The sequence below is a fragment of the Grus americana genome, chromosome 4, assembly GCF_028858705.1.
Source record: "Grus americana isolate bGruAme1 chromosome 4, bGruAme1.mat, whole genome shotgun sequence".
Lineage (NCBI taxonomy): Eukaryota > Metazoa > Chordata > Aves > Gruiformes > Gruidae > Grus > Grus americana.
The window spans coordinates 12,266,335-12,294,214 of record NC_072855.1 but is presented as its reverse complement, the minus strand read 5'-3'; the positions used below and the strand labels follow the sequence as shown (position 1 = coordinate 12,294,214).

Below are 27,880 nucleotides of genomic sequence, written 5' to 3'. Positions count from 1 at the left end.
AGTCATGGATTGAAAAACAACACTGATAAAATAAACTGGCTCTAAGGGCCACAGATTCTTCTTTCTTCCTACAAATCGAGAGGGGGATTAGTCTTGGGAAACATTCCCATTTTTATTTTTTTTTTAGTATAACTTTCACTTGTTCCCTTTTATGGAGGATGAATCCATATTATGACTGCTATCCATATCCATGTCTCCCATGCTTTCCATAACAACCAAAAGTGTGAAGGGCTTTTTACTGCAAAGAAAAGTATTCCAAGTGAATTCTATTGACTCTGTAAAACTGTTTTTTCCCCAGTTTTAAGCAAGAACCTGCTCTAACATTTATTTTCATCTACCAAATTACACAGCAAAGTCAGCATTATAGGTTTATGGCATCAGGTCCCTTTAAGGAAAACAGGCAAAGTTTACAGTCATATTAAATGACTAAATCCACTAACAGTTCTTACTCCAAAATAAACTATTTGTGTCTTTGTTTTTCAGAAGAAAGTCTGAATTTCAGAAGGAAATGCCAAGTGTTTTGTTCAGACCTACAATCCATTGGGCATGCCAAGGCTCAGGAAGAAAAATAAAGTTTATCATTTTGCCAGCAATTCAGAGTAACCACTGGTTTGGATGTGGGGCAGGTCAAGGCCAGGCAGCTACAACCTGAAGAATACATCTGCCTGGCCCAGTTCTCTCTGCTGGAGAGATATTAAATGAAGAAAACAGTGTACATTTGGGAGATGTAACAAAACAAGGCAAAAGATTTCCAAAGAATTCCCCAAGTAAGAATTTACTGAGGTTAAAGTGTTTTACTAAAAGCCAACCAGCCCATTATAATAATTTCCACACCTTTACAAAGAAAAACATAATTGTCCATTTCCAGATGTTATAAAGAACCCAGCCAGTTCCCAGTTGCACAGATCCTTCATTACTGTTCCCCGTTGATCTTAAATGGTTTGCTCCAGCCATTGAAATATCCTGTTGGATTCACACAGTTGATTTTTGCAAATGCATATAAAGAGTTTGAACTCAGCATAGTCCTCAGGCCTCTTAAACTGTGCCAGCGACCCAAGAGCTCTTGTGGAGTTATGGGGGTGGAGTAAAACAACATTTTGAAAAACAGACTTCGAATGACAGTTCAGCTTAGTTACAGAGTACTGAGGGTTTATGCATCTTTTATTGCTTTTAATTTTAATGAAGAGATGAATAGTTTCAAAGGGACGGGAGTACAGAATGTTGTAACTGATAAAAAAAGCAGCAGGGTCAGCTCCAGTAAAGTACACGACTCCCCAGGTAGCTTCGTACACAGCTGAAGCCAGCCCAGGATGGCAGAGCTCCCAAGGAGGCAGCTCCTCTCCGTCCCTGCCTTGTTCCTGTCCCTGCACCAACCTCTCCTTCGTGCCAGCTGAAGCATGTGTGTGGCCTCAGGTTGAACCAGACCAGGGAAGTGACACTGGTTAGGACTAAGCCAGCAAAAAAAAGCAAATAATGCTTGTGCTAGCAGAAAGGAAGATGCAATACATGATGAGCAAGAATGAGTAGCCTGGGGAAAGAAACGGGATGGTTTTTTTAGAGGCCATGCTGGCTTAAACTCTATTTAAACTGCAGTTCCGTAAAGTAAATAGGCATATAAGGCATAGTCCTATGACTTCTTGCTTAACTGAACTATGGGCTTTCCTTAAATTAATTCTTGTTTGAACTAGAGCATATCTTTTAGCAAAATATTCTATCTTGATAAAACGCCAGCAATGGCATGCAGACCTTACAAAGTTCTTCCATTAGTTCATAACTTCAATGCCCAAAACATGTGCTTTATTTCCACTTTGAAACAAACATTCTGCCATTGCACACTGTGTTGTGTAAGTCTTACAGCTCATTCTGTCATTCCTTCCCTACATCAAGTTTAATTATGCTACCTCATTTTGGATAATTTGAAGGCATATTTCTGGATCTTTTAATCACATTTATCACTTTTCTTTGAAATGTCTAGATTTTATCTCCTTGAATGTCAGTTCTAGAACTGGGTATAAAGTTCCAGTAACAACTGCACTGAACCAAGCTCCACCACTTAATATATGGATCTCATATGGATCTTGTTAATGGATGGATCCTGTAATAGGATGTAATGGTTCTTGTTATAGATCCTGTAATAGGCTTTAAAACCTAAACAGTAGGTGTCGAAATGTATAAAGCTATGGTCCTTGGGTCTTTTTATCTTTGGCCACATCTATAGTCATAAATTAAACATGCCTGGGAAGGTGCTTTGGTATGGAGAAATCCATATCCATATGGTTAAAATCTCTCACCCCTCAAAACCAGGGTGGAGGGTGATGATCCATGTGGCAGCAAAGATGCGAGGGTTATCGATGTGTTAGAAACCACAGAAGCGCTTGAGAATGATCATGTAGGAATTAGGGCTTCCTCCCAAAAAAAGATGGCAGGATCAATAGCCCAACTGAAGTGCACCTACACCAATGCATGCAGCATGGGCAACAAACAGGAGGAGCTGGATGCTATTGTGCAGCAAGAAAACTATGAATAGTTGTCATCACGGAAACGTGGTGGGATGACTTGCACAAATGGAGTGCTGCAATGGATGGCTATAAACTCTTCAGTAGGGATAGGCAAGGAAGGAGGAGCAGTGGGGTAGCCCTATATGTTAGGGAGTGTTTTGATTGTCTAGAGCTTGACGACGGTGACGATTGGGTTGAGTGTGTATATGTAAGAATCAGGGGAAGGTCAACAAGGCAGATATGGTGGGATGCCGTTAAGGACCACCCATCCAGGATGAAGAGGCAGATGAAATATTCTATAAGCAGATGGGAGAAGTGTTACAGTCGTTAGCCCTTGTTCTCATGGGGGACTTCAACTTACCAGATGTCTGCTGGAAATACAATACAGCAGGGAGGTTCCTGGAGTGTGTGGAAGATAACTTCCTGACATAGCCGGTGAGTGAGACAACTAGGGAAGGAGCCCCACTGGACCTGTTGTTTGTGAACAGAGAAGGACTTGTGGGTGATGTGACAGTTGGAGGCCATCTTGGGCATAGTGATCATGAAATTATAGAGTTTTTGATTCTCAGAGAGGTAAGGAGAGGGGTCAGCAGAACTGCTACCTTGGACTTCTAGAGGGCAGACGTTGGCCTGTTTAGGAGACTGGTTGACCGAGTCCCTTAGGAAACAGTCCTGAAGGGCAAAGGAGTCCAGGAAGGCTGGACATTCTTCAAGAAGGAAATCTTAAAGGTGCAGGAGCAGGTCATCCCCATGTGCTGAAAGACGGGCTGGTAGGGAAGAAGACTGGCCTGGCTGAACAGAGAGCTTTGGCTAGAACTCAGGAAAAAAAGGAGTTTATGGCCTTTGGAAGAAGGGGCAGGCAACTCAAGGATGTTGTGAAGTTATGCAGGGAGAAAATTAGAAGGGTCAAAGCCCAACTAGAACTTAATCTGGATACTGCCACAAAAGGCAATTAAAAATATTTCTATAAATACTTTAGCAACAAAAGGAGGGCTAAGGAGAATCTCCAGTTTTTATTGGATGTGGGGGGAAACAGTGACAAAGGATGAGGAAAAGGCTGAGGTACTTAACGCCTTCCTTGCCTCAGTCTTTAGCAGTAAGACCAGTTGTTCTCTGGGTACCCAGCCCCCTGAGCTGGAAGACAGGGATGGGGAGCAGAATGAAGCCCTCATAATCCAAGGGGAATAGGTTAGCGACCTGGCACACCACTTAGACACACACAAGTCTGTGCGGCTGGATGGAATCCACTGAGGGAGCTGGCAGAAGTGCTCACCAAGCCACTTTCCATCATTTATCAGCAGTCCTGGCTAAATGGGGAGGTCCCAGCTGACTAGTGGTTAGCAAATGTGATGACTATCCACAAGAAGAGCCAGAAGGAGGATCCGGGGAACTACAGGCCTGTCAGTCTGACCTTGGTGCCAGGGAAGGTTATGGAGCAGATCAGCTTGAGTGCCATCACGCAGTGTGTACAGGTGATCAGGCCCAGTAGGCATAGGTTTATGAAAGACAGGTCCTGCTTGACTAACCTGATCTCCTTCTATGGCAAGGTGGATGAGGGAGAGGCTGTGGATGTTGTCTGTCTGGACTTTAGTAAAGCCTTTGAAACTCTTTCCCACAGCATCCTCCTGGAGAAACTGGCTGCTCACAGCTTGGACGGGAGTATGCTTCATTGGGTAAAAAACGGGCTGGATGGCTGGGCCCAAAGAGTTGTGGTGAATGGAATTACAACCAGTTGATGGACAGTCACAAGTGGTGTTCCCCAGGGCTCTGTACTGGGGCCAGTTCTCTTTAATATCTTTATCAATGATCTGGATGAGGGGATGGAGTGCACCCTCAGTCAGTTTGCAGATGATACCAAGTTGGGCAGGCATGTTGATCTGTGGAGAGTAGGAAGGCTCTACAGAGGGATCTGGACAGGCTGAGGCCAACTGTATGAGGTTCAACAAGGCTCAGTGCCAGGTCACAACACTTGGGTGTTGTCACTTGGGTCACAACAACCCCAGGCAACGCTACAAGCTTGGGGAAGAGTGGCTGGAAAGCCGCCTGGCAGAAAAGGACCTGGGGGTGTTGGTCAATAGTTGACTGAATAGGAGCCAGCAGTGTGCCCAGGTGGCCAAGAAGGCCAACAGCATCCTGGCTTGGATCAGAAATAGTGTGGCCAGCAGGACTAGGGAAGTGATCGTCCCCCTGTACTCAGCACTGGTGAGGCTGCACCTGGAGTACTGTGTTCAGTTTTGGGCCCCTCACTACAAAAAGGACATTGAGGTGCTGGAGCATCTCCAAAGAAGAGCAATGAAGCTGGTGAAGGGTCTAGAGAACAAGTCTTATGAGGAGCAGCTGAGGGAACTGGGGTTGTTTAGCCTGGAGAAAAGGAGGCTGAGAGGAGACCTTATCACTCTCTACAACTACCTGAAAGGAGGCTGTAGCCAGGTGGTCTCTTCTCCCAAGTAACAAGTGATAGGACAAGAGGAAATGGCCTCAAGTTGCGCCAGGGGAGGTTTAGATTGGATATTAGGAAAAATTTCTTCACCAAAAGGTTTACCAAGCACTGGAACAGGCTGCCCAGGGAAGTGGTTGAGTCACCATCCCTGGAGGTATTTAAAAGACGTGTAGATGTGGTGCTTAGGGACATGGTTTAGTGATGAACTTGGCAGTGTTAGGTTAACAGTCTTAAAGGTCTTTTCCAACCTAAACGATTCTATGATTCCATGATTTTGAACTGTCTGTTGGGAACAGATCTTTGCCTGTGCTAACTCCCAAATCATGCCTAGGAACTGATGGAAGAGATGATTCAGCTCAGGCCAAACCCATGCCAAGGACCACTCCGCAATTTAACAGCATAAATAATTGAGTTCCAGGGTCCAGAAACATACCCAGCACTGTTTAATTTACTAGTACAGCTGTAGCTTTTGTGTCCTGAAACACTATGCACAATCCAGAAGGAAAGGATATGACAACCCTTCCCTGTGTTTGCAAAGTTGGCAACAAAAGGTTGCCTGACTTCTTAAGGAAGTCAAATGTTTTTCTTAAATCTAGTTGAAGAGATTACAAGAAGAATATCCAGTGTCGGATCAGCATTGTTGGGGTTTTTTTGAACTCCTGTAAAATATAGCTGTTTCTAAACATATCAAATTGCAAGTTCTCACCTGCAGATTTTGGTTTTGAGGGGGTTTGGTGTATTTTAATCAGCTTTTGGAACCTGAAGCCTCCTTCCACAATATGTGCAATTGGTACCTGCCTCCTTCTGTCAGTAGTAAAGTAAAAATAGTGATGGGTCTTTAAGAGTATCAAATCAGAAAGGAGGACAATCATTATTTTCAACTTGATCTCCTTGGATTTGAATCCTGTGGCAAAAATGATTTCTTTACTGAACGGGGGAAACACTGCATCAAAGAAGATCATATTTTTTTAGCACTGGAGAAGAAACAAATCATGAGAAATGCAACTGCTCACTGTGTGGAATTTTTCTTCAACATACTCCATATTTCTCAAAAATCTAAACAGTGAGGGTTTACACTGACAGCATTTCTGTCAAATGTAGGAGAGACAGAGGTCTTATAGCCTAAGTGTCACTTCATACAGAAAGGTGCTGTAAGGAAATATAAGAGTACTCTTAGAAAAAATAGTGAGGAATATTCTTCATATAAGCTCTGTGGAAAGGTTGCTGTACACAGTGAATCATTTATATTGTATTCAGTTCCATAATCTTGATGGAGACAAAAGTGATTGTACAATCAAAATGGTTTTAGATAGGAAGAAAAGGGGAAAATGAGTATTACTCTAATTGCAAAATGCAACCAAACCTTCTGGCAGCCATCTCCTAGCTCTGGCTTGGCGCTCCTGTCAGCCATGCACCAACTCAGCATCAAGCCTTTTGATGGATTTGGGTCATTTGACAAGAGATGCAGCAAGGAGCACCCACGCATCTATAAAATGGTGCTGTGCCCAGCACTCCCTGACACGGTATTACTTTTCCATCAAAAGTCATAAATAGCATTACTGCCACAAATAAAATGAAGTAACTGCTGTATCAGGAGAAGTGAAATATTCTGTCTAGCACATAATTTTGTGGCTGGATTCACCGATGTGCACCCCAGATACTTCCAGTATGCCTTTTGCTATATTTTATTGCTGAACACGAAGGAAAACATTCAGGAAAGTTACACTTTGGCTTCACCCTGTCTTTCTGTCTTGCTTCAATTTGGGGCTTGTCTTTAGCCCTTAAAGCTATTTCACTGAGCACAGACTTATTCTGTGCATTCTGCAAGCGAGAAAACCCACCCCTGACACTGACCTTTTGATGACTGTATCCTCAGGAGAATGTTAGTTATTACTGCCTTCTTCTCCCTGACAGTGGAAGTTAGATATTCATGGTCCAGAAGTTCAAGAAACAGGCGCAGCTCAACTATTAACTCTTCCATGGCTGAAAGACAAAACCAAAAAGATAATTACTTTTTCTAAAAAGTCCCATTAGAAAAAACACAGAGTTAATTCTCATTTATTCACATTCCTAGTTATTTTCTAGCATTTCTTAAAAATGTATGTTCCTCCCTGCTGGAAAGAGACTGCATTCGTTAGTAAAACCAACAGACTAGTCCATTAGTGAGGACTTGTAGCAGTTACCTTGAAATTGATGCAGGAAAGACAGTTCTTTTCACATTTCATATCATCAAGCCAGGACTAGACAAAAGTAAGTGCAGGAGTGGTGGCCATCTGCTTTTCTAGCAGTGCCACTCTGGTTCCTCTCCTTTTAACAAACAATTTTGAACTGCAGAACAAAATTAAAGCTTCTAGACAAATTGATATTTTCCTAAATCTTTAGGAAAAGTCTCTCCCTCATCTAATTTCTTTTGTTTGCTACAGGGAAAAAAGAGCAGGTATTCCTTTTTTACAGTGATTTGTCTTTCTTATAACTTCCAAAGACAAGCTCCCAACCCGTCACATAATTTCTTATTACTCCCAGATTCCTGATGATGCACTTCATATTTCGTTCTATTCCTACTATTCCAGATCTCAAGGCTTTCCAATTCTTTCCACAAAAAAATGACATTTCTGCTCTGTATTTCCATTGCTTCTCAATTTTTTATCAACAAACTTCATAAGCACATTTCCACTTTTTTCCTTTCAAATTACCTCTAAAGTCTTGCATTGCCTTAATAACTGCAGTAGCTCAGACCATACACATAAACACATTTGTTACAGCCTAATCATATGATACCTATTCAGCAGGTTTTCGAGAAGCCCATATGAGGTATTGAACCTCATTTTCATGCCTCAGTTCTCTCATAACTCTGAGATTCTCTGGTCCTTTCACTTAAGTGGTTTGCTATTTTTAGTTCAAGTTTCATCTTGGATAGAACAGTTCACATTTCCATACTGTCTGTATCTGATGGCGTTATCCTCATTAAAAGATGAGGAGAAACATGCATTTCATTGCAGGGCCACACCTAGGATTAATCTCAGTGCTATCCTCATTCCAAAATGCCTCTACTTAAATTTTTCTCTACTTATTCACATTTGTTTTTACAGTCTTTTCAAGGCCTAACAGGGTGACCACTGCTAAGCCTCTTCAGATCTCTAAAAAGCACATTCTTTGCTGCTTAATCCCTTACCAGCTCTTCCCTACTCCTAAAACCTTTTCTGATATGGTTGTTTACCCAAGTGAACCTGGAATCCTTTTTTTCCATTTGTGAGACTGTGCCTGGATGTTTAAACAAGCCTTGGTCTAGATGCATTTGTTTTATCCGACACTTGAACACAGCACCATGCAGGGGAACCTGCAGACGGCAGCTATGTTCCTGCAAGGGGCTGTTGGCCCCTTCTTGTCTCCAGAAAATGCAGATTTTCCCATTTATTTGCAGACTGTACCTGCCAGTACGCTCTGGCTACTTTGGCAAGAAGCTGTCTAGAAGTCCATCAGAAATCCAGAGTATTGCACGTCAACCATATTACTTTCAGTGTTGTTCACGTTATGGAACAACACCACCCGTGCATACAGCTTTGTGAAGCAACAAGGTACAGGTTCGGATTTGCAAAGCCGTAAGTGATTACAAGACTCAAGGAGGAAAAAAGAAAGAGGACCTATGGCCTAAAAAAAAGTAATACCCAAATAATCAGCTCTTAGTTATTTTATAAATGATACACTTTAGAAATAAGATGTATATTCCACTAAAAGTACAGTGGTCTCTTGCTTTTAAGTATGCTTTGAATATAACATGTATTACTATTGTTGCTACGAGCTTTATTTTAATTATGGAATATGTTAATCTTTTAATATTTATTTATTATAATACATGCATTTCAAAGGCTATCATTACCATAGAATCTAGGCAGTCATTGTGAAATCTAATCAGTATACAGTACAAAAAAAATGTATATTTTTAAGTAGTTCTACAGCTCTATAAATTACTGTCAGTAATTGCATGTATTACTGCACCAAAATTTCTTTGCAATGGCATGTTTTCTGTATTCTTTCAGGCAAGGGACTGTAAATAAGCTGTAAGGGAGCTCTCCCTTCTCCTCTTCACCAACGAATACCCTGTGCCACAGTAACCCCATTTCTTTGCTGAGAACCTTCACCTCTGGGAAGGAAGAGAAAAAAGGATGAAAGCAGCAGATACCATTGATGTGCACAGTGTGCATAACTGTTTTCAGTTATTAAAAATGATAAGATCCTTGTACTCAGGACCTTATAATCTAATATAAACAGATAGATTGCAAAATGAGAAATGAAAACAGACCAGGAAGGAGGTATGAGGCAAAGAGACAGCGAAGCAAGAGAAGAGGAGACAGGAAATCGCTGCTGGAGAGACTCCTGGGAGCTAGCATCAGCCCAAATCTCTCCTGAGGCCTCATCACATAAACGCGTGGCCTTCTCCTCCTCCTCCTCCACCATGTCTCTGGAGGAAATCTGCATTGCAGTCACAGGTGACCACAGCCCATTGACCCACAATGACCAAACCACCAGTTACTGGAAGCAGTTTAACTGCACCCAGCAGAGGATTTAAAAAAAAAATCTTGATTAGGACCGATAGAGGATGACAACATGAAGCTCATACCAGTGAGATAATGCTTAAAAAATCCTGAAACCACTGCCTTAGTAACGCATCCACCATAAATGCATTTATATTTGTCCTGGTGTCCAGCATCGTTGTTCAAACGTCTAACAGTGTATCATAAAGGAATACAGAGCGTAAGAAGGCTTGTTCTTTCTGCCTTTGTAAGCTTACAGGTATATGACACTGACTTCAAGCAAGCAGTCATAAAAGTTAGTTTAAAATGTTAGTGTGACAACAGAATAAAATTGTTAGCAGCTGTTGTAAAATGCTAGGCATAAATACTAAATACTTAGATGTTGCTTCTCTTATTTTTCTACTAGGATTAAATTGGGATTGTATTTTCTTTGGTGGCAGTTAATAGCATCAAAAAAAATCAAAGTGTGAAGGAAGTAAGTTCTAAGTTTCACTTTATATATATGCAATGATGTCAAACATGCAATAAGAGAGAAGGAAAACACTGTTCCCGGCTAGTAAGAAACACTCTTCCCATGTCTCTTAAAAATGCATTTTTCTTTTTTACTGGTTTTGCTGCTTAAGCAGAGAACAAAAGTACTGTCATGGAGTACATTTAAAGTATTTAAAACAAGGAACTGAAAACTTTTTTTTCTAAGATGGTAACAAATAAACTTGTATGTACTCAGGAAAAAACAAGTTTGGCTGTTGTCAATCCTTGGTTTATTTTCTGGATTAAAGAATCTTCTTTTCTCCTTCCTAGAAATGTAATGATGTGCTCACAAAAAGTAATGGAAGTGAATAATAGAAAATCCACATAATGCATATTTTCAGCAAGTAATCATTACTTCTGAAATGGAGACTAAAAATGAGAGGGTGATGCATGTCCCAAAGAAAAACATACTCCTCCAGTGAGAGATTACCCTTGGAAATCTGACATCACCACAAAATAAGAATAATAATCAGAAGGCTCTCAAAAAGGGGCCAATTTATTTGACAGTTTTGGCTGTATTCTCATTGCCAAAGGAATTACTTGTAAGTGGCAGGTGGTGAAAGGCAGGGTGGAGCCCAGGGATGGTAATCACAACAGTAAGCAGATTTTAGCTTGACTGAGGAGCAAAATCACATTCCATATTAAATGATGAGAAGTCCATTCTATGCTCAATAGGAATTATAGGCCCCTAATGGGCTGCTGCAATTGCCATGCACAAATAAAAAACAATGATACATCCAGAAGGGTTTCCAGGACTGGCTCTCAAGAGTTTTAAAATTTTTCAAATGACAGCACATAAAAACTATATACACAAGCCAGCACCGGAATACACCAAGGTAAAAATAATCAGAGGAAGGCAATTACATCACACTGTAGTTTTTGTTCCAAACCAGAACTAAAACCAACTGGGACTGAAAAACCATGATGATGCAATTATCCCAAATCTACATTTATGGGTACTAGCCTGTAACCATTTTTTTAAAGAATATAATGTTTTCACTTCAAATTGATTAAAAAAATTCTTAGCAGCAGTGCTATATCGCACACATGATCTTCAAACTAGAAGAAAAGACAAGGATGAGCTCATTAAAAGAATGGTTCAATTGGGTTTTGGTCACTCACAGCAACTGCAGTATCTCTTAACCTTACCACACCACAAATGACCTGAAAGGGTTTTCCAGTTAACTAATATCTACTGAAAAACTGTTAAAGACAGACAAATCCAGGAAGGAAGACAAGTATTTTTATTAATTATTGTCTTGCTCAAACAATACAAACCCCACACAAAGTAAATGCACTTCCATGCTTGCATGGCTATTATAAATGCATGTACAAAAATATGTCAGTGTAAAAATCTGTCATAGAAATACGAATTAAAATTCAGCTTCAAATTTTTAGAAGATCCTCTTGAACAGTTCCTTGCACGCTACTGAATCAAATTTCTCTAGGCTTAAATCTTCCATTCGCCATTTAGTTTGTCACTTACAGATGTTAAAGGCCGGAAGAGTCCATGTCAGTGACAGCCACTAGAAGAAATCACCTAATCTGATTTTCTACATACAGCAATACAGGCCAGAGACATTCATCTACCTGCTCCTCTCTTAGTGGATTTCTATTTACCTAAAGCACGTATTTCAGGAAAGCCAAAAATCTATGTCAGCATTTTGAGCCCTACTTTCATGGGGCGGGATCCCATTGAACTTCCCAAACCAAATTTGATTGCATTTATGGATAATACTGATGCCAATCTTCAAGCTATATATGAAAATCAGGTATTGAGAATACGTGTGCTTCAGTCCAACTACAACCCAATACAAATGTGCACATGCACGTGCATGGGCACACACACACACACGTGCACACACACACACATGCATTATATTTGGTAACCTCTAAGAGGTTTTCAAAGTGGGTGTCTCAGCCTTAACCTTGCCTTTATGGTCGTTATTGCAAGGCTATACTAAATTAAATACATTCCTAATCCTATAATAGTATTTATTCTCCGAAAAATGTTCATGCTGCAATTTTGTCCTACATAAAAAGATGTTCTCTAACTCATACACCACATGGGCCAATTTCAATGCATCTATGTTCTCACCTTTTAAAAATCTAAGCCTCCATATTCTGTTGGCAGTATGATACTTTGGGGCTTTCTTCAGGAAAAAAAAGTTAAAGCTGGTGATGGCTGGCTGAATGATTAAAAATTACTCTGTTTCAAAATCTGATTAAAGCCTACTAAGATCCAATGTGTAAAAACTTCTTGAAACATACAGACTCTCCCACCTGCCAGAAAAGCCTCATTGGCATTTGGGTACACAAGCCACAGTTGAGAATCGAGACATATGATCTAGTTTTGAATGAAAACCAGAGCATAAACTGCATGTTTATACCCATTTCTATTGAAAAAGCGTCATCATCCTTAGTTTTGGATGTCGTCATTTGAATATTTTACTAAAAAGCTCATAACAGAATACCACTGGGGAAACCATGTCTGTATTTTATAAAGATATAAATATGAGAAGACACTATGAAGAATGTAGAGCCACTAGGAGACAAAAATCTTTAAATTATGAAGTAATACAGAAAATCACTTTGACCTGCTTCTACTCAATCCTATATTGCAGTTACAAAAATCTAGTAATTAATGAAAAAGTTATTTTCATGACTACATTACCATTATCTAGGAAAAGAATTTCCACAAAAATCTGGAAGCAGGCAGCAATATTATAGTTAGCACTAGGAAAAAAGCTTTACTTTCTTCAATACGCTACCAGAAACTAAATGACATATTTGAAAACTCTATCCAAATCCTATCCACCGAGAAATGAAAAGGTCTGCTGTTTGAAGAACACAGAGTAAAAAGACAAGTCTTTTCACTAGAAGAGTTTTCTCATGATTGCCCTGGCCCTTCTTTGCCGCTGTATTAATGATGGTGTATGAGGTGTGATGAATTCTACCTGCAAAGTATGCTAAAAACCTGCTCCAGAAACTAGAGATGATCATCTTGGGGGTTCATGGTATTGCAGGAAGGAATGGTAAAAGTGTATGAAAAAAGGGTGAACCCTAAATTGCAGATGAAGCCCTAAAGATGAAGGATTAGCACGGAGCAAGTAAAACACGTACAAGGATTGTCATCAGAGCGTTTTCACATAAAAATAATGATATTTGAGCCTCTCTAAAACCTCATAACAATCATCTTTTGTTTAAAATTTGGAGCTCCCCAGACTGTCACAAACTCTCTTTCCAGACAGCTTGGGGCAAGAGAGGCAAAACACAGCTACTAAAAACTCCTCCTGTCTCATGCATATTTATGATCAACCTCAATGAGTGTCAAGGGATCATTCCAGCCACAGCCCACATGTATTCCTCTTTTTCTTTCTTCCTTCTGCTTCAGTTTTCAAGGACTTGGCTTTTAGAAAACCAGCTCTCCGAAAAAGCTACCAGAGCTCCAAATGCTGCTGTTGCAATACTTGGGTGATAAAACAAGAGGTGGGAAAGCATTAAGGAATGTTTGTACAAGAAACAAGCTGCCAAAAATCCTACTCAATCAGCTACAGCCATGCAATGAGTGACAGCAATGCAGAAGTGCAATCCATTAGCATAAGGCAGATGGATAAAGGCTTTATTTTTTGAAGTCCAGACCAGTGTTTAAGCACTGCCACAGACTTTGGAGAGGAATGCCTCCTTTTAAAAAAGTTCATAAACTCATAGGAAAAAAGAAGACATAGATAAGGAAGAAGAAAAAAAGAAAAAAGAAAAAAAGAGGAAAAGGAAAATAAAAAAAAATTAAGAAAAAACATAAAAAAGGAAAAAGAACAAAGAAGAAATGAAAGAAAGAACAAAAAAAGAGGAAAAGATAAAGAAAAAAAGAAAAAATTAGTATTAAAGGCATTTATTTTTATTGAAGTATTAAATATCTACATTGAACCCGTTAGAAAACAAAATATGCTGATAACTAGCTACAGAAACTTACAGTGGACCTTATCAAGTTGCTGAAGGCTTTCTCTAAAAGTATATTTTCCACATGAGATTCTTTTGTTCCCAAAATAAATGTAACATACCTTGTAAAGCAAAAGAACATGGATTTCACTCCACTGCACGCCCAGCAGCCTGGGCGAGAGTCTCGCCCTCCCGTCTCTGTGCTCACTGTGGGCATTCAGGTTGAGTTTTCTTTTCAGACTCCCATTACCCTACTAGGGCAGAAAATGGAAATTTCTTCCATTTAACCATCTCCAAATGTATCAGCTGACATCATCTCGTCAGGACAAGACATTCCAGGTCTTGCTCGCTGGCTCCTGCATTAGCTCAACTCCTCCATTACTCCAAACCACAAAAGATAAGCAGCCACTACGGAATTAATAAACGGGCTCTGATTCCACAAAAGAGAAGCAGTTTTCCCTCATGATGCAAAAAAGGAGACAGAAAATCTGTGGTAGGAGGTGAAAGGCTGCCCCAGACTCCAGGTCCCAGGAGGAGATGGGGCTCAGTTAAAGCTGAGACACGCTGAAGCTGAAGCTGAAGCAAAGCATTGCAGTAGATCTTCTGAGTTCTTCACTCAGGTCCTCAGCTGCACAGAGATCTGGTTTTAGGTTAGGATTTCTTTCAAAGTGGTGAATAATTACATATCCAGCAGAAATGGGAGACAGTAAGTTAATGAACTTAATGGAATGGAAAAACAGAGTAGTAAAACAATGACAAAGAAATACAAGTATGGCAATAGTAGGAACTGCACGGTTGCATTTGGTATTTTTTGTATTCAGCGATACAATTTTTATATATAATACATGCAAAATACCAAACTTACAAATTGCTCAGAAAGTCCTAAGGCTGATCATGTCAGCCATACCTGCAGTACAGTCCAAGAACAGTTTGCACTCTGTGAATCTGGTGTTACAGGCTTCCAGTTTGCAGCTAATTTAAAGCCAGAAATGAGATAATATTGCATTTTATAAGAACAGGCCCAGAAGTCCTCACATTTGTATGTGAAGATGGAAAAAAAAAAAAATCAATTTTTTTTTATCCAATAACACTTCTTTATACCACCATTCTCACTGCTGGGTCCATTATGCAATGAGTAACTTCTACCATACATTGCTTATTGTTTGATGCTCTTCCCAAGGAGAGAAGAGCTTTTCCTATCAGGCTTTTGAAAATTTCTTTAAATAGATGTACAATAGATACAGATTTATCTTAAGAAAATAACACCAAAGAATCATAGTTTACACTGATAGACAGTAGAATGGTGAGAGCTGAAATCTCTCTTGAAGTGGAAAATACATCACTCCCCACTTCACACCAGTGCCCCAAGAAACATATGTCTCCTTTACTGTCACCTCATTCTTATTTTGGAGAATTTCAGTATGTGAGAACTAGATCGTAGTCAACAGAAAAAAAAATATTAGAGCTTAAGGTGGCTTTGAAACTCAAGCCCCATAGATGAAGAACCATTAACATAAAAATGCAAATCTTCTTTAAAAAAAAAATTCTGTAGGGAATGCTCCACAAGGTTTCAACAAATCCTTCACAGTAAAAGATGCTTGAACACTGTGAATATCATGGAGAGAGATATATATACACATATATCAGTAATTAAATATCTTGTGAGCTCTGTTCCTTATCCAGGGTGGCTCTGGGGCTTAGGGACTTCACACTCTTTTACATGTTGCATGGAATGCTAAACATTAGTTTTCTTATGAGCTTTTCAATGGCATTCACCCTTAGATTGTCCAAGTGATTCACAAATAAAGTTTGCTACAAAGCACAATTGCACAGGCAGTATCACCTGATTTTAGATAAGGAACTAAGATAAAGCAAGAGTAGAGACAGAAGGAACTCCTGATTCTGGATCCTGTTTGAAATACCCAATTTTTCAAAGTGCTTAAAACCATGTAGAATGTGACTCGTGCAAGCACAGCTCTCCTGGACACCAGCTAATGAGTGCTCTGCACTTCTGTTGGGTGGCTCACAGGACCTCGATTTCCATGCGCAGGGAATGAGGAACACCTGGTCACTGTCAGTCTCCTGGGAAGTCAGGTCTAAGATGCTTGGCTGATCATGCAACTCTGAAGACACAGAGGATCCAGTGCTCTAAGGGAATGATGGATGGCCAGAAAAACGAGAGTATCCTTTCTCTGCTGCAATTCTTTGCCTCATCCAAGGCATTCTGGAGGACACATAAACAAGTGCCCTAAAACCAACACCTTCTCCCACTATGCAAGTTGACTCATTCCTAGACTTCTGTTCTGAATAAGGACAGAAACACAACAGAAATTTCATAAAATCCCACCATCGTGATAAATATAACCATAAAACTTGCCAGTTAATTAGGCTGTACCCTTACACGGATTTTCCCAGGCAAGAAAGAAAGGGAGCTTTGCTGCATCTCCAACACAAACCTTTTATAGACCAAAGGGAGAAGCAGTTCCGAATGTACGGGACCTTAAGGGAAAATATCCTGGAGTAAGCATCTTCTTACATAACACTGAACTTCCCTCACAAGCATCCATCCAAACTATAATTTTAACAGCTTTTCACAGTCCGATGCTCAAAAAGGAACTATGTCTGAGACAAGTTGCCCCAGGACATTCATGGTTTTATGGAGAAATGGAAATCAACATGTTGAAAGCAGCTCATAAACCAAGACACAGTCAAGATGATAACAGGAAATGAAGTGTGCACAAAGCAGCACTACATATAATGTAGTAATGTAATATTAATATTGTATTCGGTATTTAGCCCCTTGCATTGGAATTGCCTGGTACCAATGGAAAAAAATTTTGGTACCAGATCTGACGCCGGTCTGCAGTGGAAGAGGAAAGCAGGGTTTGAGGTGCCAGGCAGGTAATGAAAGCGAGAACCTACTGTTTGGTGATGCACAGGTGGGGCTGGTGGCAGAGCCTATATGCTAAGCAAATCCATCAATGGGTGACATGGAACTGCTCTCCTCCTAAGCTATGCCTGCAAAGATTTTTCCCCAGCATGCACGCACACAACTTCTGTCACTTCCCTGAACTCGTTCGCTGTACCGTTCACTTGGACCCGTCTCTGACACACACAATCTGTAAATGTAACCATGACATATAGTCACCTGTTGAAAACAGCAGTGTCTGCATTTCAACAGTGGATTCAGCTAGGTGTGATAAAGGAGGAAAGTTGTAATTCCAAAATTGGGAATTTCAGTTCCCTTTGTCCCTTGTAGATCTCAAGTTAATTCTCTGAAATACATCAATATCTCTCTGATTTCTCCTCTTTCTGGTTCTCCTTCATGATTAATATGTAGACAGGAAAATGAAATAAACTTTTAATTTTATAGTTTCTGACCAAAAAAAAAAAGAGAGTTTTAAAGAAATGCAGCTGTAGGCATGAAAGGTTCACCGCCCGGGCAAAACACAGGCAGTATTGTCACGATGGGGCCTGAAACTGAGCATGCTGTAGAGGAAGGATCACAAACGTTCTGGAACAATTTTCATGAATGGATTTAGATCCCACAAATCTGATGTAAGACATTGCCACCATGTCACCGATGGCCACCCAGTGAACCACATGAAACACGCTAATTGCAAAGCCAAATATTTTCAATAATCAGAGTACTGATAGATGGTGGGTTTTGTCTCCAGCACTGATCAGGCAGAAAACAAGGTGTCAGACCATTATATTTCAAAAGACTCGAGGATTTCATGGCATGAAATACAAACCATTAACTCCTCTTTTAAAAATCAGATACATCATTTTAATTACTGACTATATAGTGTGTCATAAGATGGACAGAACCACTGAAATTAGTGAAGTTATTTCTTCATGGTAGCCTTCAAAATGCAGTCAGATCCTTGAAATATTAAATACTGGATACTGCGCAAGCTTTTAAAGAAAACTTCATCTTTGTCATACTACCAACAGTTGTTCTGAAGACTTATGATGAGTTGGATCTGCAGAAAGATGAAGTGCAAATTTTTTTAACTACTCTTTTGTGGTGGTTTTTTTTTTAATATACAATCTGCCTGAATACAAAACTTGGACTTAAAATTGAATTTCTCTCATCAAACAAAATAAACATTAATCTATATTTATATTCTAAGGATACAGAATAAATAAACAAGCAAATTCCCCTCACAACAAAATAAAAAAAAAAAACCCTGATTAAAAACTTCGGGTCCTTATCTGGTGCAGTTCTCACGGCTTCAGTGATGCTCAACTAATTCATTGCAACGTAGGATATACAGCTAATACTTGTACGTTACGGAGGTTTCATTTTAATTATAGATGTGCTTTGAATTTATCATGAAACTAAAAAACATATGTTTAACAAAAACTAATAAACTGCTGCCAACACCCTTCTCTCAGGCTACTCCAGCCTCCTTTCCTCTTCTCTCCGATCACCCTAGCACCTCTTTGTCATACAGACTTTGCTAGACGGACTGACTACAAGATCTCAGGGAAAATTTACCTCCACGGTTTTCACTCCCCTTGGCCGCTTTCTGTTTTCTGCACATTATCCAGTTTTTCTGCATCTGGTTACTCTGCCCCATATGTTTGGAAGAGCCTCCCTTCTCCCTGCCAAGCAACCTCCCTCTCTCCCATGAAATCCCTCTTTCTTTCAGCAGTCCCTTCAACAATAATCCTCACGTTCCCCCTCACCTAACAGTTGCGCCATGTCTCATCATGCAGCTGGTTTTTTTATCTACCTTTAGGCCAGACCTTGCAAACATTTTCCCATGGTTAAAAAAAAAAAAAAAAAAAAAAAACCCAATCCTTCTGACTGGTTTCGCTAACCACGACAACAGGATGAGTTCAGAGAAAAAAAAAAAAAAGATATCTGTGTTTTAGTTATTAACAGTAACTTCATTCCTGTGCAACCGGAGCAAAGTAGACAAACAGTCGGATGTCTGTTCCTCCTGCCAGCGGTGGGAGGACGCAGGGCAGAGGATGGGAGAAGAGGGCAGCTGCTGGGACGGACCCTGGCGCCAGCATGGGCACTGCCCGGCTGGCTGTGCTTGCTCCTTCCTCCCCGCTCACAGCTGGCCCTTTCCTACAGGGAGGTGACATTTCAAATTATTCTCCCATACAAAAATATTTCAAGGCTCTAAGGATGTATATCCAAAATGTTACCATTACCAGAGGCTCTCGCTCACCCTGAGCCTGGGTGCATTTTTTGAGGTCAATGAGATAATTTACAGTTTATAAAATGTGCTGCCACGGAACTGAACAGCACAACCACCACCAGCTTCTCACTGTTACAACATCTAAAAACTTCCTATCTGGCCAGATATGAAGGGGGGGGGGGGGGAGAGAGAGGAAAAAAATGCATTTTACACTTATCTTCAGCACAGTCTCCTCCTGACTGCCCGCTTGTGTCAGATGATGGATACCATAAAGATAAAAATGGACCACTGGATCCAGAACAAATCCCTCTATTCAAATTACACAGCTACCTCTGAGCATACTTCAGCAACATGACTTGGGCAAGGAAGTCACCTTTTATTTCTAGGAGGACCGCTGTGACTCCATCTGTCCTCATCAGACTTGTGTCCCAGCTGAGGGAACATCCTGATCAATGTGAGCTTTACCAAGGGTTGGGTGTGCCATCGATCTTGTGCCTTGTATTGCTCGATAAGGTCCTGGATGGCTTGTTTAATAATATTTGCCAAAAGGTGCTTCCCACTTCTTCCTTTATTCCTGAGTAACAAAGAAGATGCACTGCCAAATGTCCTCCCACTGAGATCTCAAACCCCAGCACCCTCCCCCAAGAAAAAAAAAACAAAACAAACCAGTAAGGATTTCTGCTTATAGCAAGTTTGCATATTTTCCTGGTTTTATGTGCTTTGTTTTTCACAGACTCATAACCTAACTAGGAAACCACAGACTGTTGCATCTGTTGGTCTCAGTTATTATCAAAAATGTGCTGACTCTATACAAAAGTTATCCCATTGCATCATAGCACAAACAATCCGTGTCACGCCTGTAACCGTGCGCAGACGAGCCCTGTGCAGCATCCCTCCGCAGCCAGGCTGGGGAAGGACCAGCTGGTGTGGCTGGGCAGCAATCGCACCCCGCCGGCTTAGCCCAGCGTCAGCCACAGCCACTACACCAAGGTAACAGCTATCGATGGCAAACATTTGCATCCTTGCCTCATCTCACCATCTGCTTCTGCTGCTGCTCACTTGAAAATTAATACGGCGGTTGCTTGAATCAGAAGCTAATGCTACATCTGTCTTCCTTAGCATTACAGATAATTATTAGACTACCCATGCAACCCTCAGATAGGGCAACAGTGGCCTCTAACCTGACAGGATCCTTCCTTCATCAAGAGAGACCAAAATGCTTCATTTGCAATTGTAGACCCTGAAATAGATTGGACTGAGTCATCCTCCTCCTAGTCTGTGCTCCTTTACTTTCCCTTCTTCTTCTTCTTCCTCCATACACTTTCATCAGAGCTAAAAAGTAAACTAATAAAGTGTAAATCTCCTTCAAAGAACATAAAAAGGTCTTTCACAAGCAAATGTATGGGAAACTCAGGGCTGGTCTTGCTTGTATAAATTACACCTCCTAGTCCAATGTTTAGGGCTGTTCGCCAACCACGGACGTTAATGAAACAACTAAAATTGCATTTTATCATCTCGATCATTTATTCCTAATAGTTTCCTATTTGCATCTGATTTGCACTGCATGAAGAAAAGCAGAAATGTGAGAAGAATCAAGTATATACTGCCATAAAGTCCTTGATGTTAGCATACTCATACAAATCTTAATTCTGTGGCCTTTAATCCAGAGAAAGTCTCAAAGAGGTATTCCCTATATATAAGTTGGAACATACTGGTTTCAGAGAAGGACTAATTTCACAGGCTTCAGGGGAAAAACTCTGAGACAGATATCTGTTCTCTTCTTTCCCATGTAAGATATGCTGGAAACTGCTTATAGGAAAATTATCAAGTTCAATATTTTTAAAAGCCTCCTAGTAAAGTGATTTTACCCTGTGTGTACTTTTCAACATTCGAGTTAGAAAGTATTTACAATAAGAAAGCAAGCAGTCAAATCCACTTTGATAGTTTTTAGGGGATTTCTAGAGAAATGTATATATCTAAACAGAAACCAAAAGCCCCCTCCCTCCTGTTCAAAGCAGTTTGAAAATGTAGTGAGGAAACTTGTAAGATGAAAGTTTTGAACTATTTTTCATAATCTATACTTTGAGCACCGTGGTTAGAGCAAATAAGCTGCTAAAACTAAATAAAAAAATATAGGAAAGGATAAAATGCTCCATCGTGTCCTAGTCCTTTCCAGTTCTGTCCCCCTGTCTGCGCCTCATGACATATATACACATTAGCAATGAAATAATGCAAGATGACCTCCCTCACCTCCTATCAACGGGACAACGACAGACAATTGGCAAAAGGCAGAAAAGGCCAGTGGAAAACTGGACACTATTTAAATAGGCCTTTGTTTTGGAGCATTTGAGAATGGCAGAAAGGTGCTTCAAAAAGACCAGGCTGTCCGTGCATAGGCGCAAGAGAAGAGAAAGTAGAGAGAGATGGGTCATTTGGAATCCACGAACCTTAACAGTATTCCTTGAAGAAAAACAAAATGGTTTATCTCAGTTAAACAGGTTATTTATAGGAAAGATGCAAACATGTACGTGGGGTAAAGAGGTTTTTTCTCTTCTATGTTGCTTTAATCTGTTTTCCAATGATTACACTTTTTTCGCCCCCAATTTTTCTTAAGACACAGACAAAGAAAGGCAAAATCCGCTTACGCTTTCTTTTCATTCCAGATGGTAAACTGATGAAAACTGACTAATAGCCAAATCAAGAAATGAATTATGATGAAGGCATGGATCCTAAAAAAGCCTTTGCAATTTTTCAAGTGAGAAAAGCAGGACAGCAAGTATCATCACATAACTTTTAGAAAGTAATTCACATTCTCAAGGCAATGTAGACCGATTAACTATTTCATTTACCTACCACCCTTTTGGGTTATAAAGTAGCACACTCTCTGGTTTACAGATGGGAAACTGAGGCAGGCTTAGTACCACAAAGACCTTCACGGAGCGTAACTCAGCGCTGCCACCAAAAGGAGCAGCCGTGCGTCCCCTTCCCAAACCCAGAATCTCATTCCTGCCTCCTCTCTGGGCTGGCACGTGTGCTTCTGCAGTCCCAGGACAGACTGGAGCAGGGGACTGATACAGTTTTTAGGTGCAATATCTAGTTATGCTAAAGTAACTTTATGGTGGAACACCACCATTGATCTACTTGTACCTAAATTAATGTTCGTGGAGCTCCATGGGGCTGTAGTCCCAACTTCAGGGTGTTTAGAAATCGCTTTTATCTTAGTATCAGGCAATAGTGGGGGCATCTCACTATGAAAGAATCACATGGTCTTCGCTGCCCAATTTCTTGACATATCACAAGGAGAGAGATGACATGTCACAGAGATGATGACCCATCCACACTGCACGCAGGGGCAGTTTTGTGCATAACCTACAGCAGGAATACCTGATGTTCCCCCCGCCGGGGATACTAGCAAAGGACGGGGGAAGTTGCATGTTCTGCAGTTCTCTAAATCCACAAATCTGGTGTCAACATAATTTGTGCGCTACAGCATCAAATTAGCCCTATAGACCAAATATATCCATGTTGAATGTGTAACACTGGATGTTTGAGACAAAATCTCAGATCCAAACAGCATTTGTCTAATGATTCCCATTAATGGCAAAGTTCTCCCAATGTCAACGGCTGCTGGGATAATCTAACGCTTAGCACATCCGAAAATCCAAACCAAGCTTTGGCCCTCTCAAGAAAATCTGACTAATTTTATCCTTTTTTGACAGTGTTGTCTATTTTTGTCTTTGGCTTTTGTAATTAAAATGTGGATCTAAATCATGTGACCTGGATGCAGTGGAAAGTCCTTAAGGACTTTTTGAAAAAGAGATAAGCTTTCCTTAAACCTTAAAAGACCCCAAAGCCCTACACAGTAAATCTGTATTAGAGAATTAGAAAAAAACATTCAAAGCATATAGAATTTACTATTATGCTATTAATAACTTTAATAATATGTAATTTTATTAATAAATTTCTACACCACTTTGCAGGTTTCCCTGATGTTGCAGGGCTGTCCCAGGGCAGACCCCGCTGGCGGGAGCTGCCTCTGCACATGCCGCAGCAAGGCTTGACCAGATGTGCAGATGCTAATAAATAATAATAATGATGATGATGATGGCAGAACCATGTAGGCGTTCATGATTTTCTAGTTTCCAGCCTCTCCTCAATCTATAACGCCAAACTGCCTCAGATGGCTGGCGAGAAGTCAGACGCTGACAGCCATCCTGGCAGCGCTCTCGGCCCCCGGGGCCCCTCACCTAATTAGCCTGACACGGAGCAGAAGGATGCTGTGCTGCTGCCAAACAGGGAGGTGCGGGCTCAGAGGGACACCCAATTTCAGCATACGATGCTCTGCACCCAACCCAAGGAGTCTGGCCTGGGAGGACAATCCCAGGCCACGTTGGGCCCCTAGATCTACATTCCTGGCTTGCACTGGCCTGCAGGCAAATGCTTTACCTAAGTCCAGGAGTAGTCGGGAAGAGGATTGGATTTCAAGCCAAGCCAGAGATTATTTGCAGCATGGATTAATTAAAACTACTCAGATTTCACTTTTTACCCTCCCATACTAAGAAAGAATAAATGCTTCAGAACAAAAATGCTCAACCACGCCAATACATCTCCCCCACGAATGCCACCAACTGATTGCTGCACGTGCCAGGGCGCAGCCTGGCCATATGAGGCTAGGGTAATTCTCTGACATGATGACACTGACAAAAATTATTTCGCAGGCTACGGTGAAACTGTATCCCACTGTATCAGCTTAGCCTACAGGTCTGAAACAAGACGAACATGAAGAAGTAAAACAAGAGGTGAAAATTGTCATCATATTCCAGCAAACCACATGCACAACTCTGAAATGTTCATTATAAAATTCCAAGCAATGGTCTCAGTTCTGCGGCACAGAGAGACTATATTTTGAAATAATGAAAGAGCAAGAGTGGAAGGGGGCTTGGAAGAAAAGTCAGCAGGTGTGATTATTATTTGGAAAATTCTTGTGCACTTATTCTTCAGAGCACTGCATGAATATTCATTAAGCCTTCCAGCTTAGGAGGTTTCAGATTGGAGTGTTGATATCTTCCCTTTATGGAAGAGAAAACAAGGCATAAAAGCCCAGCTTCAGACAGCTAAGTGGAACTTGAGGATTGTAGTTTCTCCATAGCCTCATCAAATCTTTTTCTAATTATCTTTCTTTCAGGTAAAAAGAGCAACAAGTGACTGTGGAGAAAAGCAATTGCCTAAGACCACTACAAAAATAAATGGCAAAGCCAGAGATTAATTCAGAGCTCTGAAAACTCAGCCCAGTACCCTGGTCCTTTGGGAACACTACTTAAGTGTAGCAAATCATGAGCTAATATCACTCTTTCGAGCTCTGGTAGCAGTTTCCCAAAGCGTGCTCTGTGAGGCCACAGTTCAATGATCCATGCAGCTGATCAATGGAGCAGCGCTGCCAGCAGAGCTTCAAATTAAAAGCTAAACGAAAAGGGTTCAGTGAGCTCTTGACATAAATTTTAGGTTCAGCAACAGTGTCTCAAAAACACTGCTCTTTGGCAATTATCACAGAAAATATTTTAAGAAAATGCCTCAAATAACATTTTGTCAGGGAGTTTCTTGCAAGCCTCATATGTTCTCATTTGCAATTCAGGACTATGACAGCAAACACCTCCCAGAGTACAAGTTAGACATGGGCACCTAAGTGTAAATTAGAGAATCTGCATCCTTCAGCCAAACACTGCAGCAAAGAGTTTTGCTTCAAGAAGCTTCGATAACATCTCAAAAACTTATTTATAGAAGAAACAATCCTGGCTACAAAGCCTGTGTGGAAAGCCTAGGAAGTAGTCAAATGATATGCTGTGCCCCAACATCTTTGCTCTCCAAAAACCAGAGGACTACAAGGAAGATACTAGAGGACTCAGCAGACTCGCTTCTGGTTCTTGATGGACCCGTGAGATGCACTGAAGCAACTTGCATCTTCTCTCTATCCTCCAGGTTCCCCATCACTGGAGATAAAGATAATAATTTTAATGCCTTTTGTTTTGAGCCTTGATATCCACTAAAGAAAGACACTACATTAGAGTTAGATATCATTGTATCATGGTTTTAAAATACACATATGAAAGCAACATAAGAATCCTTGCATATGCCATCTAACAGTTTAATGGTTTTGTAACCATACAAACCTGAAAGCGTGGCAAGAATGAGAAAGTGCTGGAAATGCAGCTAACCAAAGGTCTGCCAGGAAGCAACTAAACCTGTCTGTCTTATTTGTTCAGTCATTTCTAACTTTCCCTGCATCAGAAGAAAAGAAGTTGCTATTTATTCTCATTTACACTATATTTCTTTGAGTAAAGGACACAGGAAGGGTCATTGGTATCCTGGTAGAGTTTAATCTTCTAGGTGGTCTAAGTCATGGTGAAGTTTTTCCAAATGAACAAATAAATACATATCTTCAAGCCTTTCCCACTTAAAAGTAAACAATATGAAGCTAAGTAACTTAAGAACTTTAAAGAGAGTAAAAACAAATCAAAGAAAAAGACCGAGGCAATACAGAGAGTAGAAACTTGAAAGTCTAGGAAGGGGAAAATTGGGAAGAAATTTTAGGAAGGAGCTTTGAAAAGCTGCTCTCTCCACCGCCTTTTCATACAGGGTCCCTTAACTGCGGGCTTGCCTGATGCTGCTGGGGAGGCCTCTGCCATCATTCACCCGGGAGCTGACGCAGAAACCAAGAAATGCCCATTCCCACCAGCTCTGCTGGGCTGCGGGCTCCCCCGTCGTTCCCTCCTGCTCTTCCCCAGCATGGGCCACATGGAGGAGAGCGCGCCATGTCACTTCTTAGTGACACCCCAGCAACTCCCGATGTGCCCTACGGCACCTCCCCAGTCTCTCTCTGTCCCTGCCATCTTGACTCCACACTCCACACGTGACAAAGAGGGAAGTTCAGTGTACCACGACCAGCAACAGAACAGGGAACGTATAAGCAGTGGGACAGAAACAACACTAATTTTTATATAGCTACCTGCTGCTCACAGAAACAACATATAGCTGATTAAAATGCTTAAAAGATCAGGTAGACTTGCTTCAGAGAAAAACAAAAACATAATCCATTTGTCTCAGGAAAGGAAAAAATGTAAAGATAATGATGTAAAACAGGACACTGGGATTCTACTTACTCCTCTTAATAATTAAACAGCAAGAAGATAGTAAAACTGAAAGACAACAGATAAAAGGAAATAATACAAAATTTTCATGTGAAAAATATGAATGTAAAGTATCAGCAAGGATGCAGAGAATATATTTTCTGCTAATAATTCTGGATCACTGGGTAGGACGAAGACCAAAAAGGGTCATCTTTTCATCAGGGATTAAGATGAAACTTCTGGAAGGGCAGGTTATGCCAAGATCACCGGCAGGTGATGCCAAGATCACCAAACAGATGGATTGAGGCATCCTCGTTTTGTGTGTTTGTTAGATGAGGTGGATCTCTGGCAATAGTGCACTCGGGCAAGGGCAGACAGGAGAAAAGTGTTGCATTTGCGTTGGGAGCATCTTAGCAATATTTGATTCCACCATCACTAACTGTCCCTATTTCTGCCTTAATTTTCCTGGGCCCCTATGCTGGGAGCATGCCTTGGTGCCAGTGAATCAGCAGAGAAGACAAGGGGGAAGCCAAGTGCAAGTAATTGTCTAGGTCATAATTCATTTGTTATTTAGTGATTCACTTAATTCTATGAAACTCTTTTCTAATTTGCACGTTTTCCATGTTTCCTTTGTGTTTTCTTACTGATTCTGCATATCTTAACGAGCCTCGTTGCTGCCTTTTGGCTTTGGACAGGCTGCAGCCTTATCTTTCTTTGCAAAACTTTATTTATTCTCTTTGCAAAACCTTATTTATTGTTGGACACTGGTAGTGAGATCAACCTCCTCAGAACACAAGTGTGGATACAGTCCAAACCCCCGTAGAGTTTACAATCCAAACATTCACTCAGCAGAAAATCCTTGTTAGCTCTGTTTCATCCCTGTCTCCTACCCCCTATTTATTTTGGCATTGTAAAAGAACACACCGTGTTCACAAAAACAGAAGTCTCCTCTATGGTAGGATTTAGGTACATTCAAGCAGGTAAAGTGTAATTTTGACGAACATTTATGTAGTAGCCTAGTGGGAGTGCAGCCATTCAGCTATGCTCTTTGCAAAAAAGAGATGCTGAACTGTGTGCGATAGCCACCAGCTTCACTGTGGCAGCAAGAGGGATGGAAGAAAAGGAACCCCGTCCCAGAAATACAAAGTTTCCCTGTTTGTAACACCACACTGCTGTGAAGCCAGCCCTTGTGAGACCCTGCAGTAAAAGACAGTCACCTATAAACACATGCATATTAGATCACAGCCAAGGGTCTTCAGGAGCATCACAATCATTTGAATTCAGCCGCACATCCCACTCTGATGGAGGTATGTCTTGGCGTACGAGGAGGAGGCAGCGGCTGTGAGGAGTTAGAGGACAATTTCCTCAGCAGGAATTGCATGCTGTGATGAGGAGCAGGTGATCTTCTGCACTTCCTACACCATCCTCCCTTTTTCTCCTCAAGCGCGTAAGAAGTTGCTACACCAAGAACAGTGATTTGCAACATGCCAAGCATAAACGGCAGGATCACAAGGGGCGGCAAGAGGCCCCCTCCGAGACACACAGACCTGTTCAGAAGTCTTTTATCGAACTAAAATACAAGGTCCCACCAACCTGAGGTACAGAGGTAGCGTCAGAAGGTCCCTTCATTTATAGCCAGTGCTCCAGAGCCATTTCT

The 27,880-nt window shown here is 40.9% G+C and overlaps 1 protein-coding gene across 2 annotated transcripts in view; it reads right to left on the bottom strand.

The window, feature by feature from the left end:
- The window catches only part of AFAP1 (actin filament associated protein 1), a 120,001-nt gene that overhangs the window by 60,705 nt on the left and 31,416 nt on the right, over positions 1–27,880 (bottom strand). For both annotated transcript variants that reach the window (XM_054824061.1, XM_054824062.1), the window contains exon 2: positions 6,793–6,921. In XM_054824061.1, coding sequence (XP_054680036.1) covers positions 6,793–6,919 — 127 coding nt within the window. In that variant the 5' untranslated portion in view covers positions 6,920–6,921. The remainder of the gene's footprint in view (positions 1–6,792; positions 6,922–27,880) is intronic.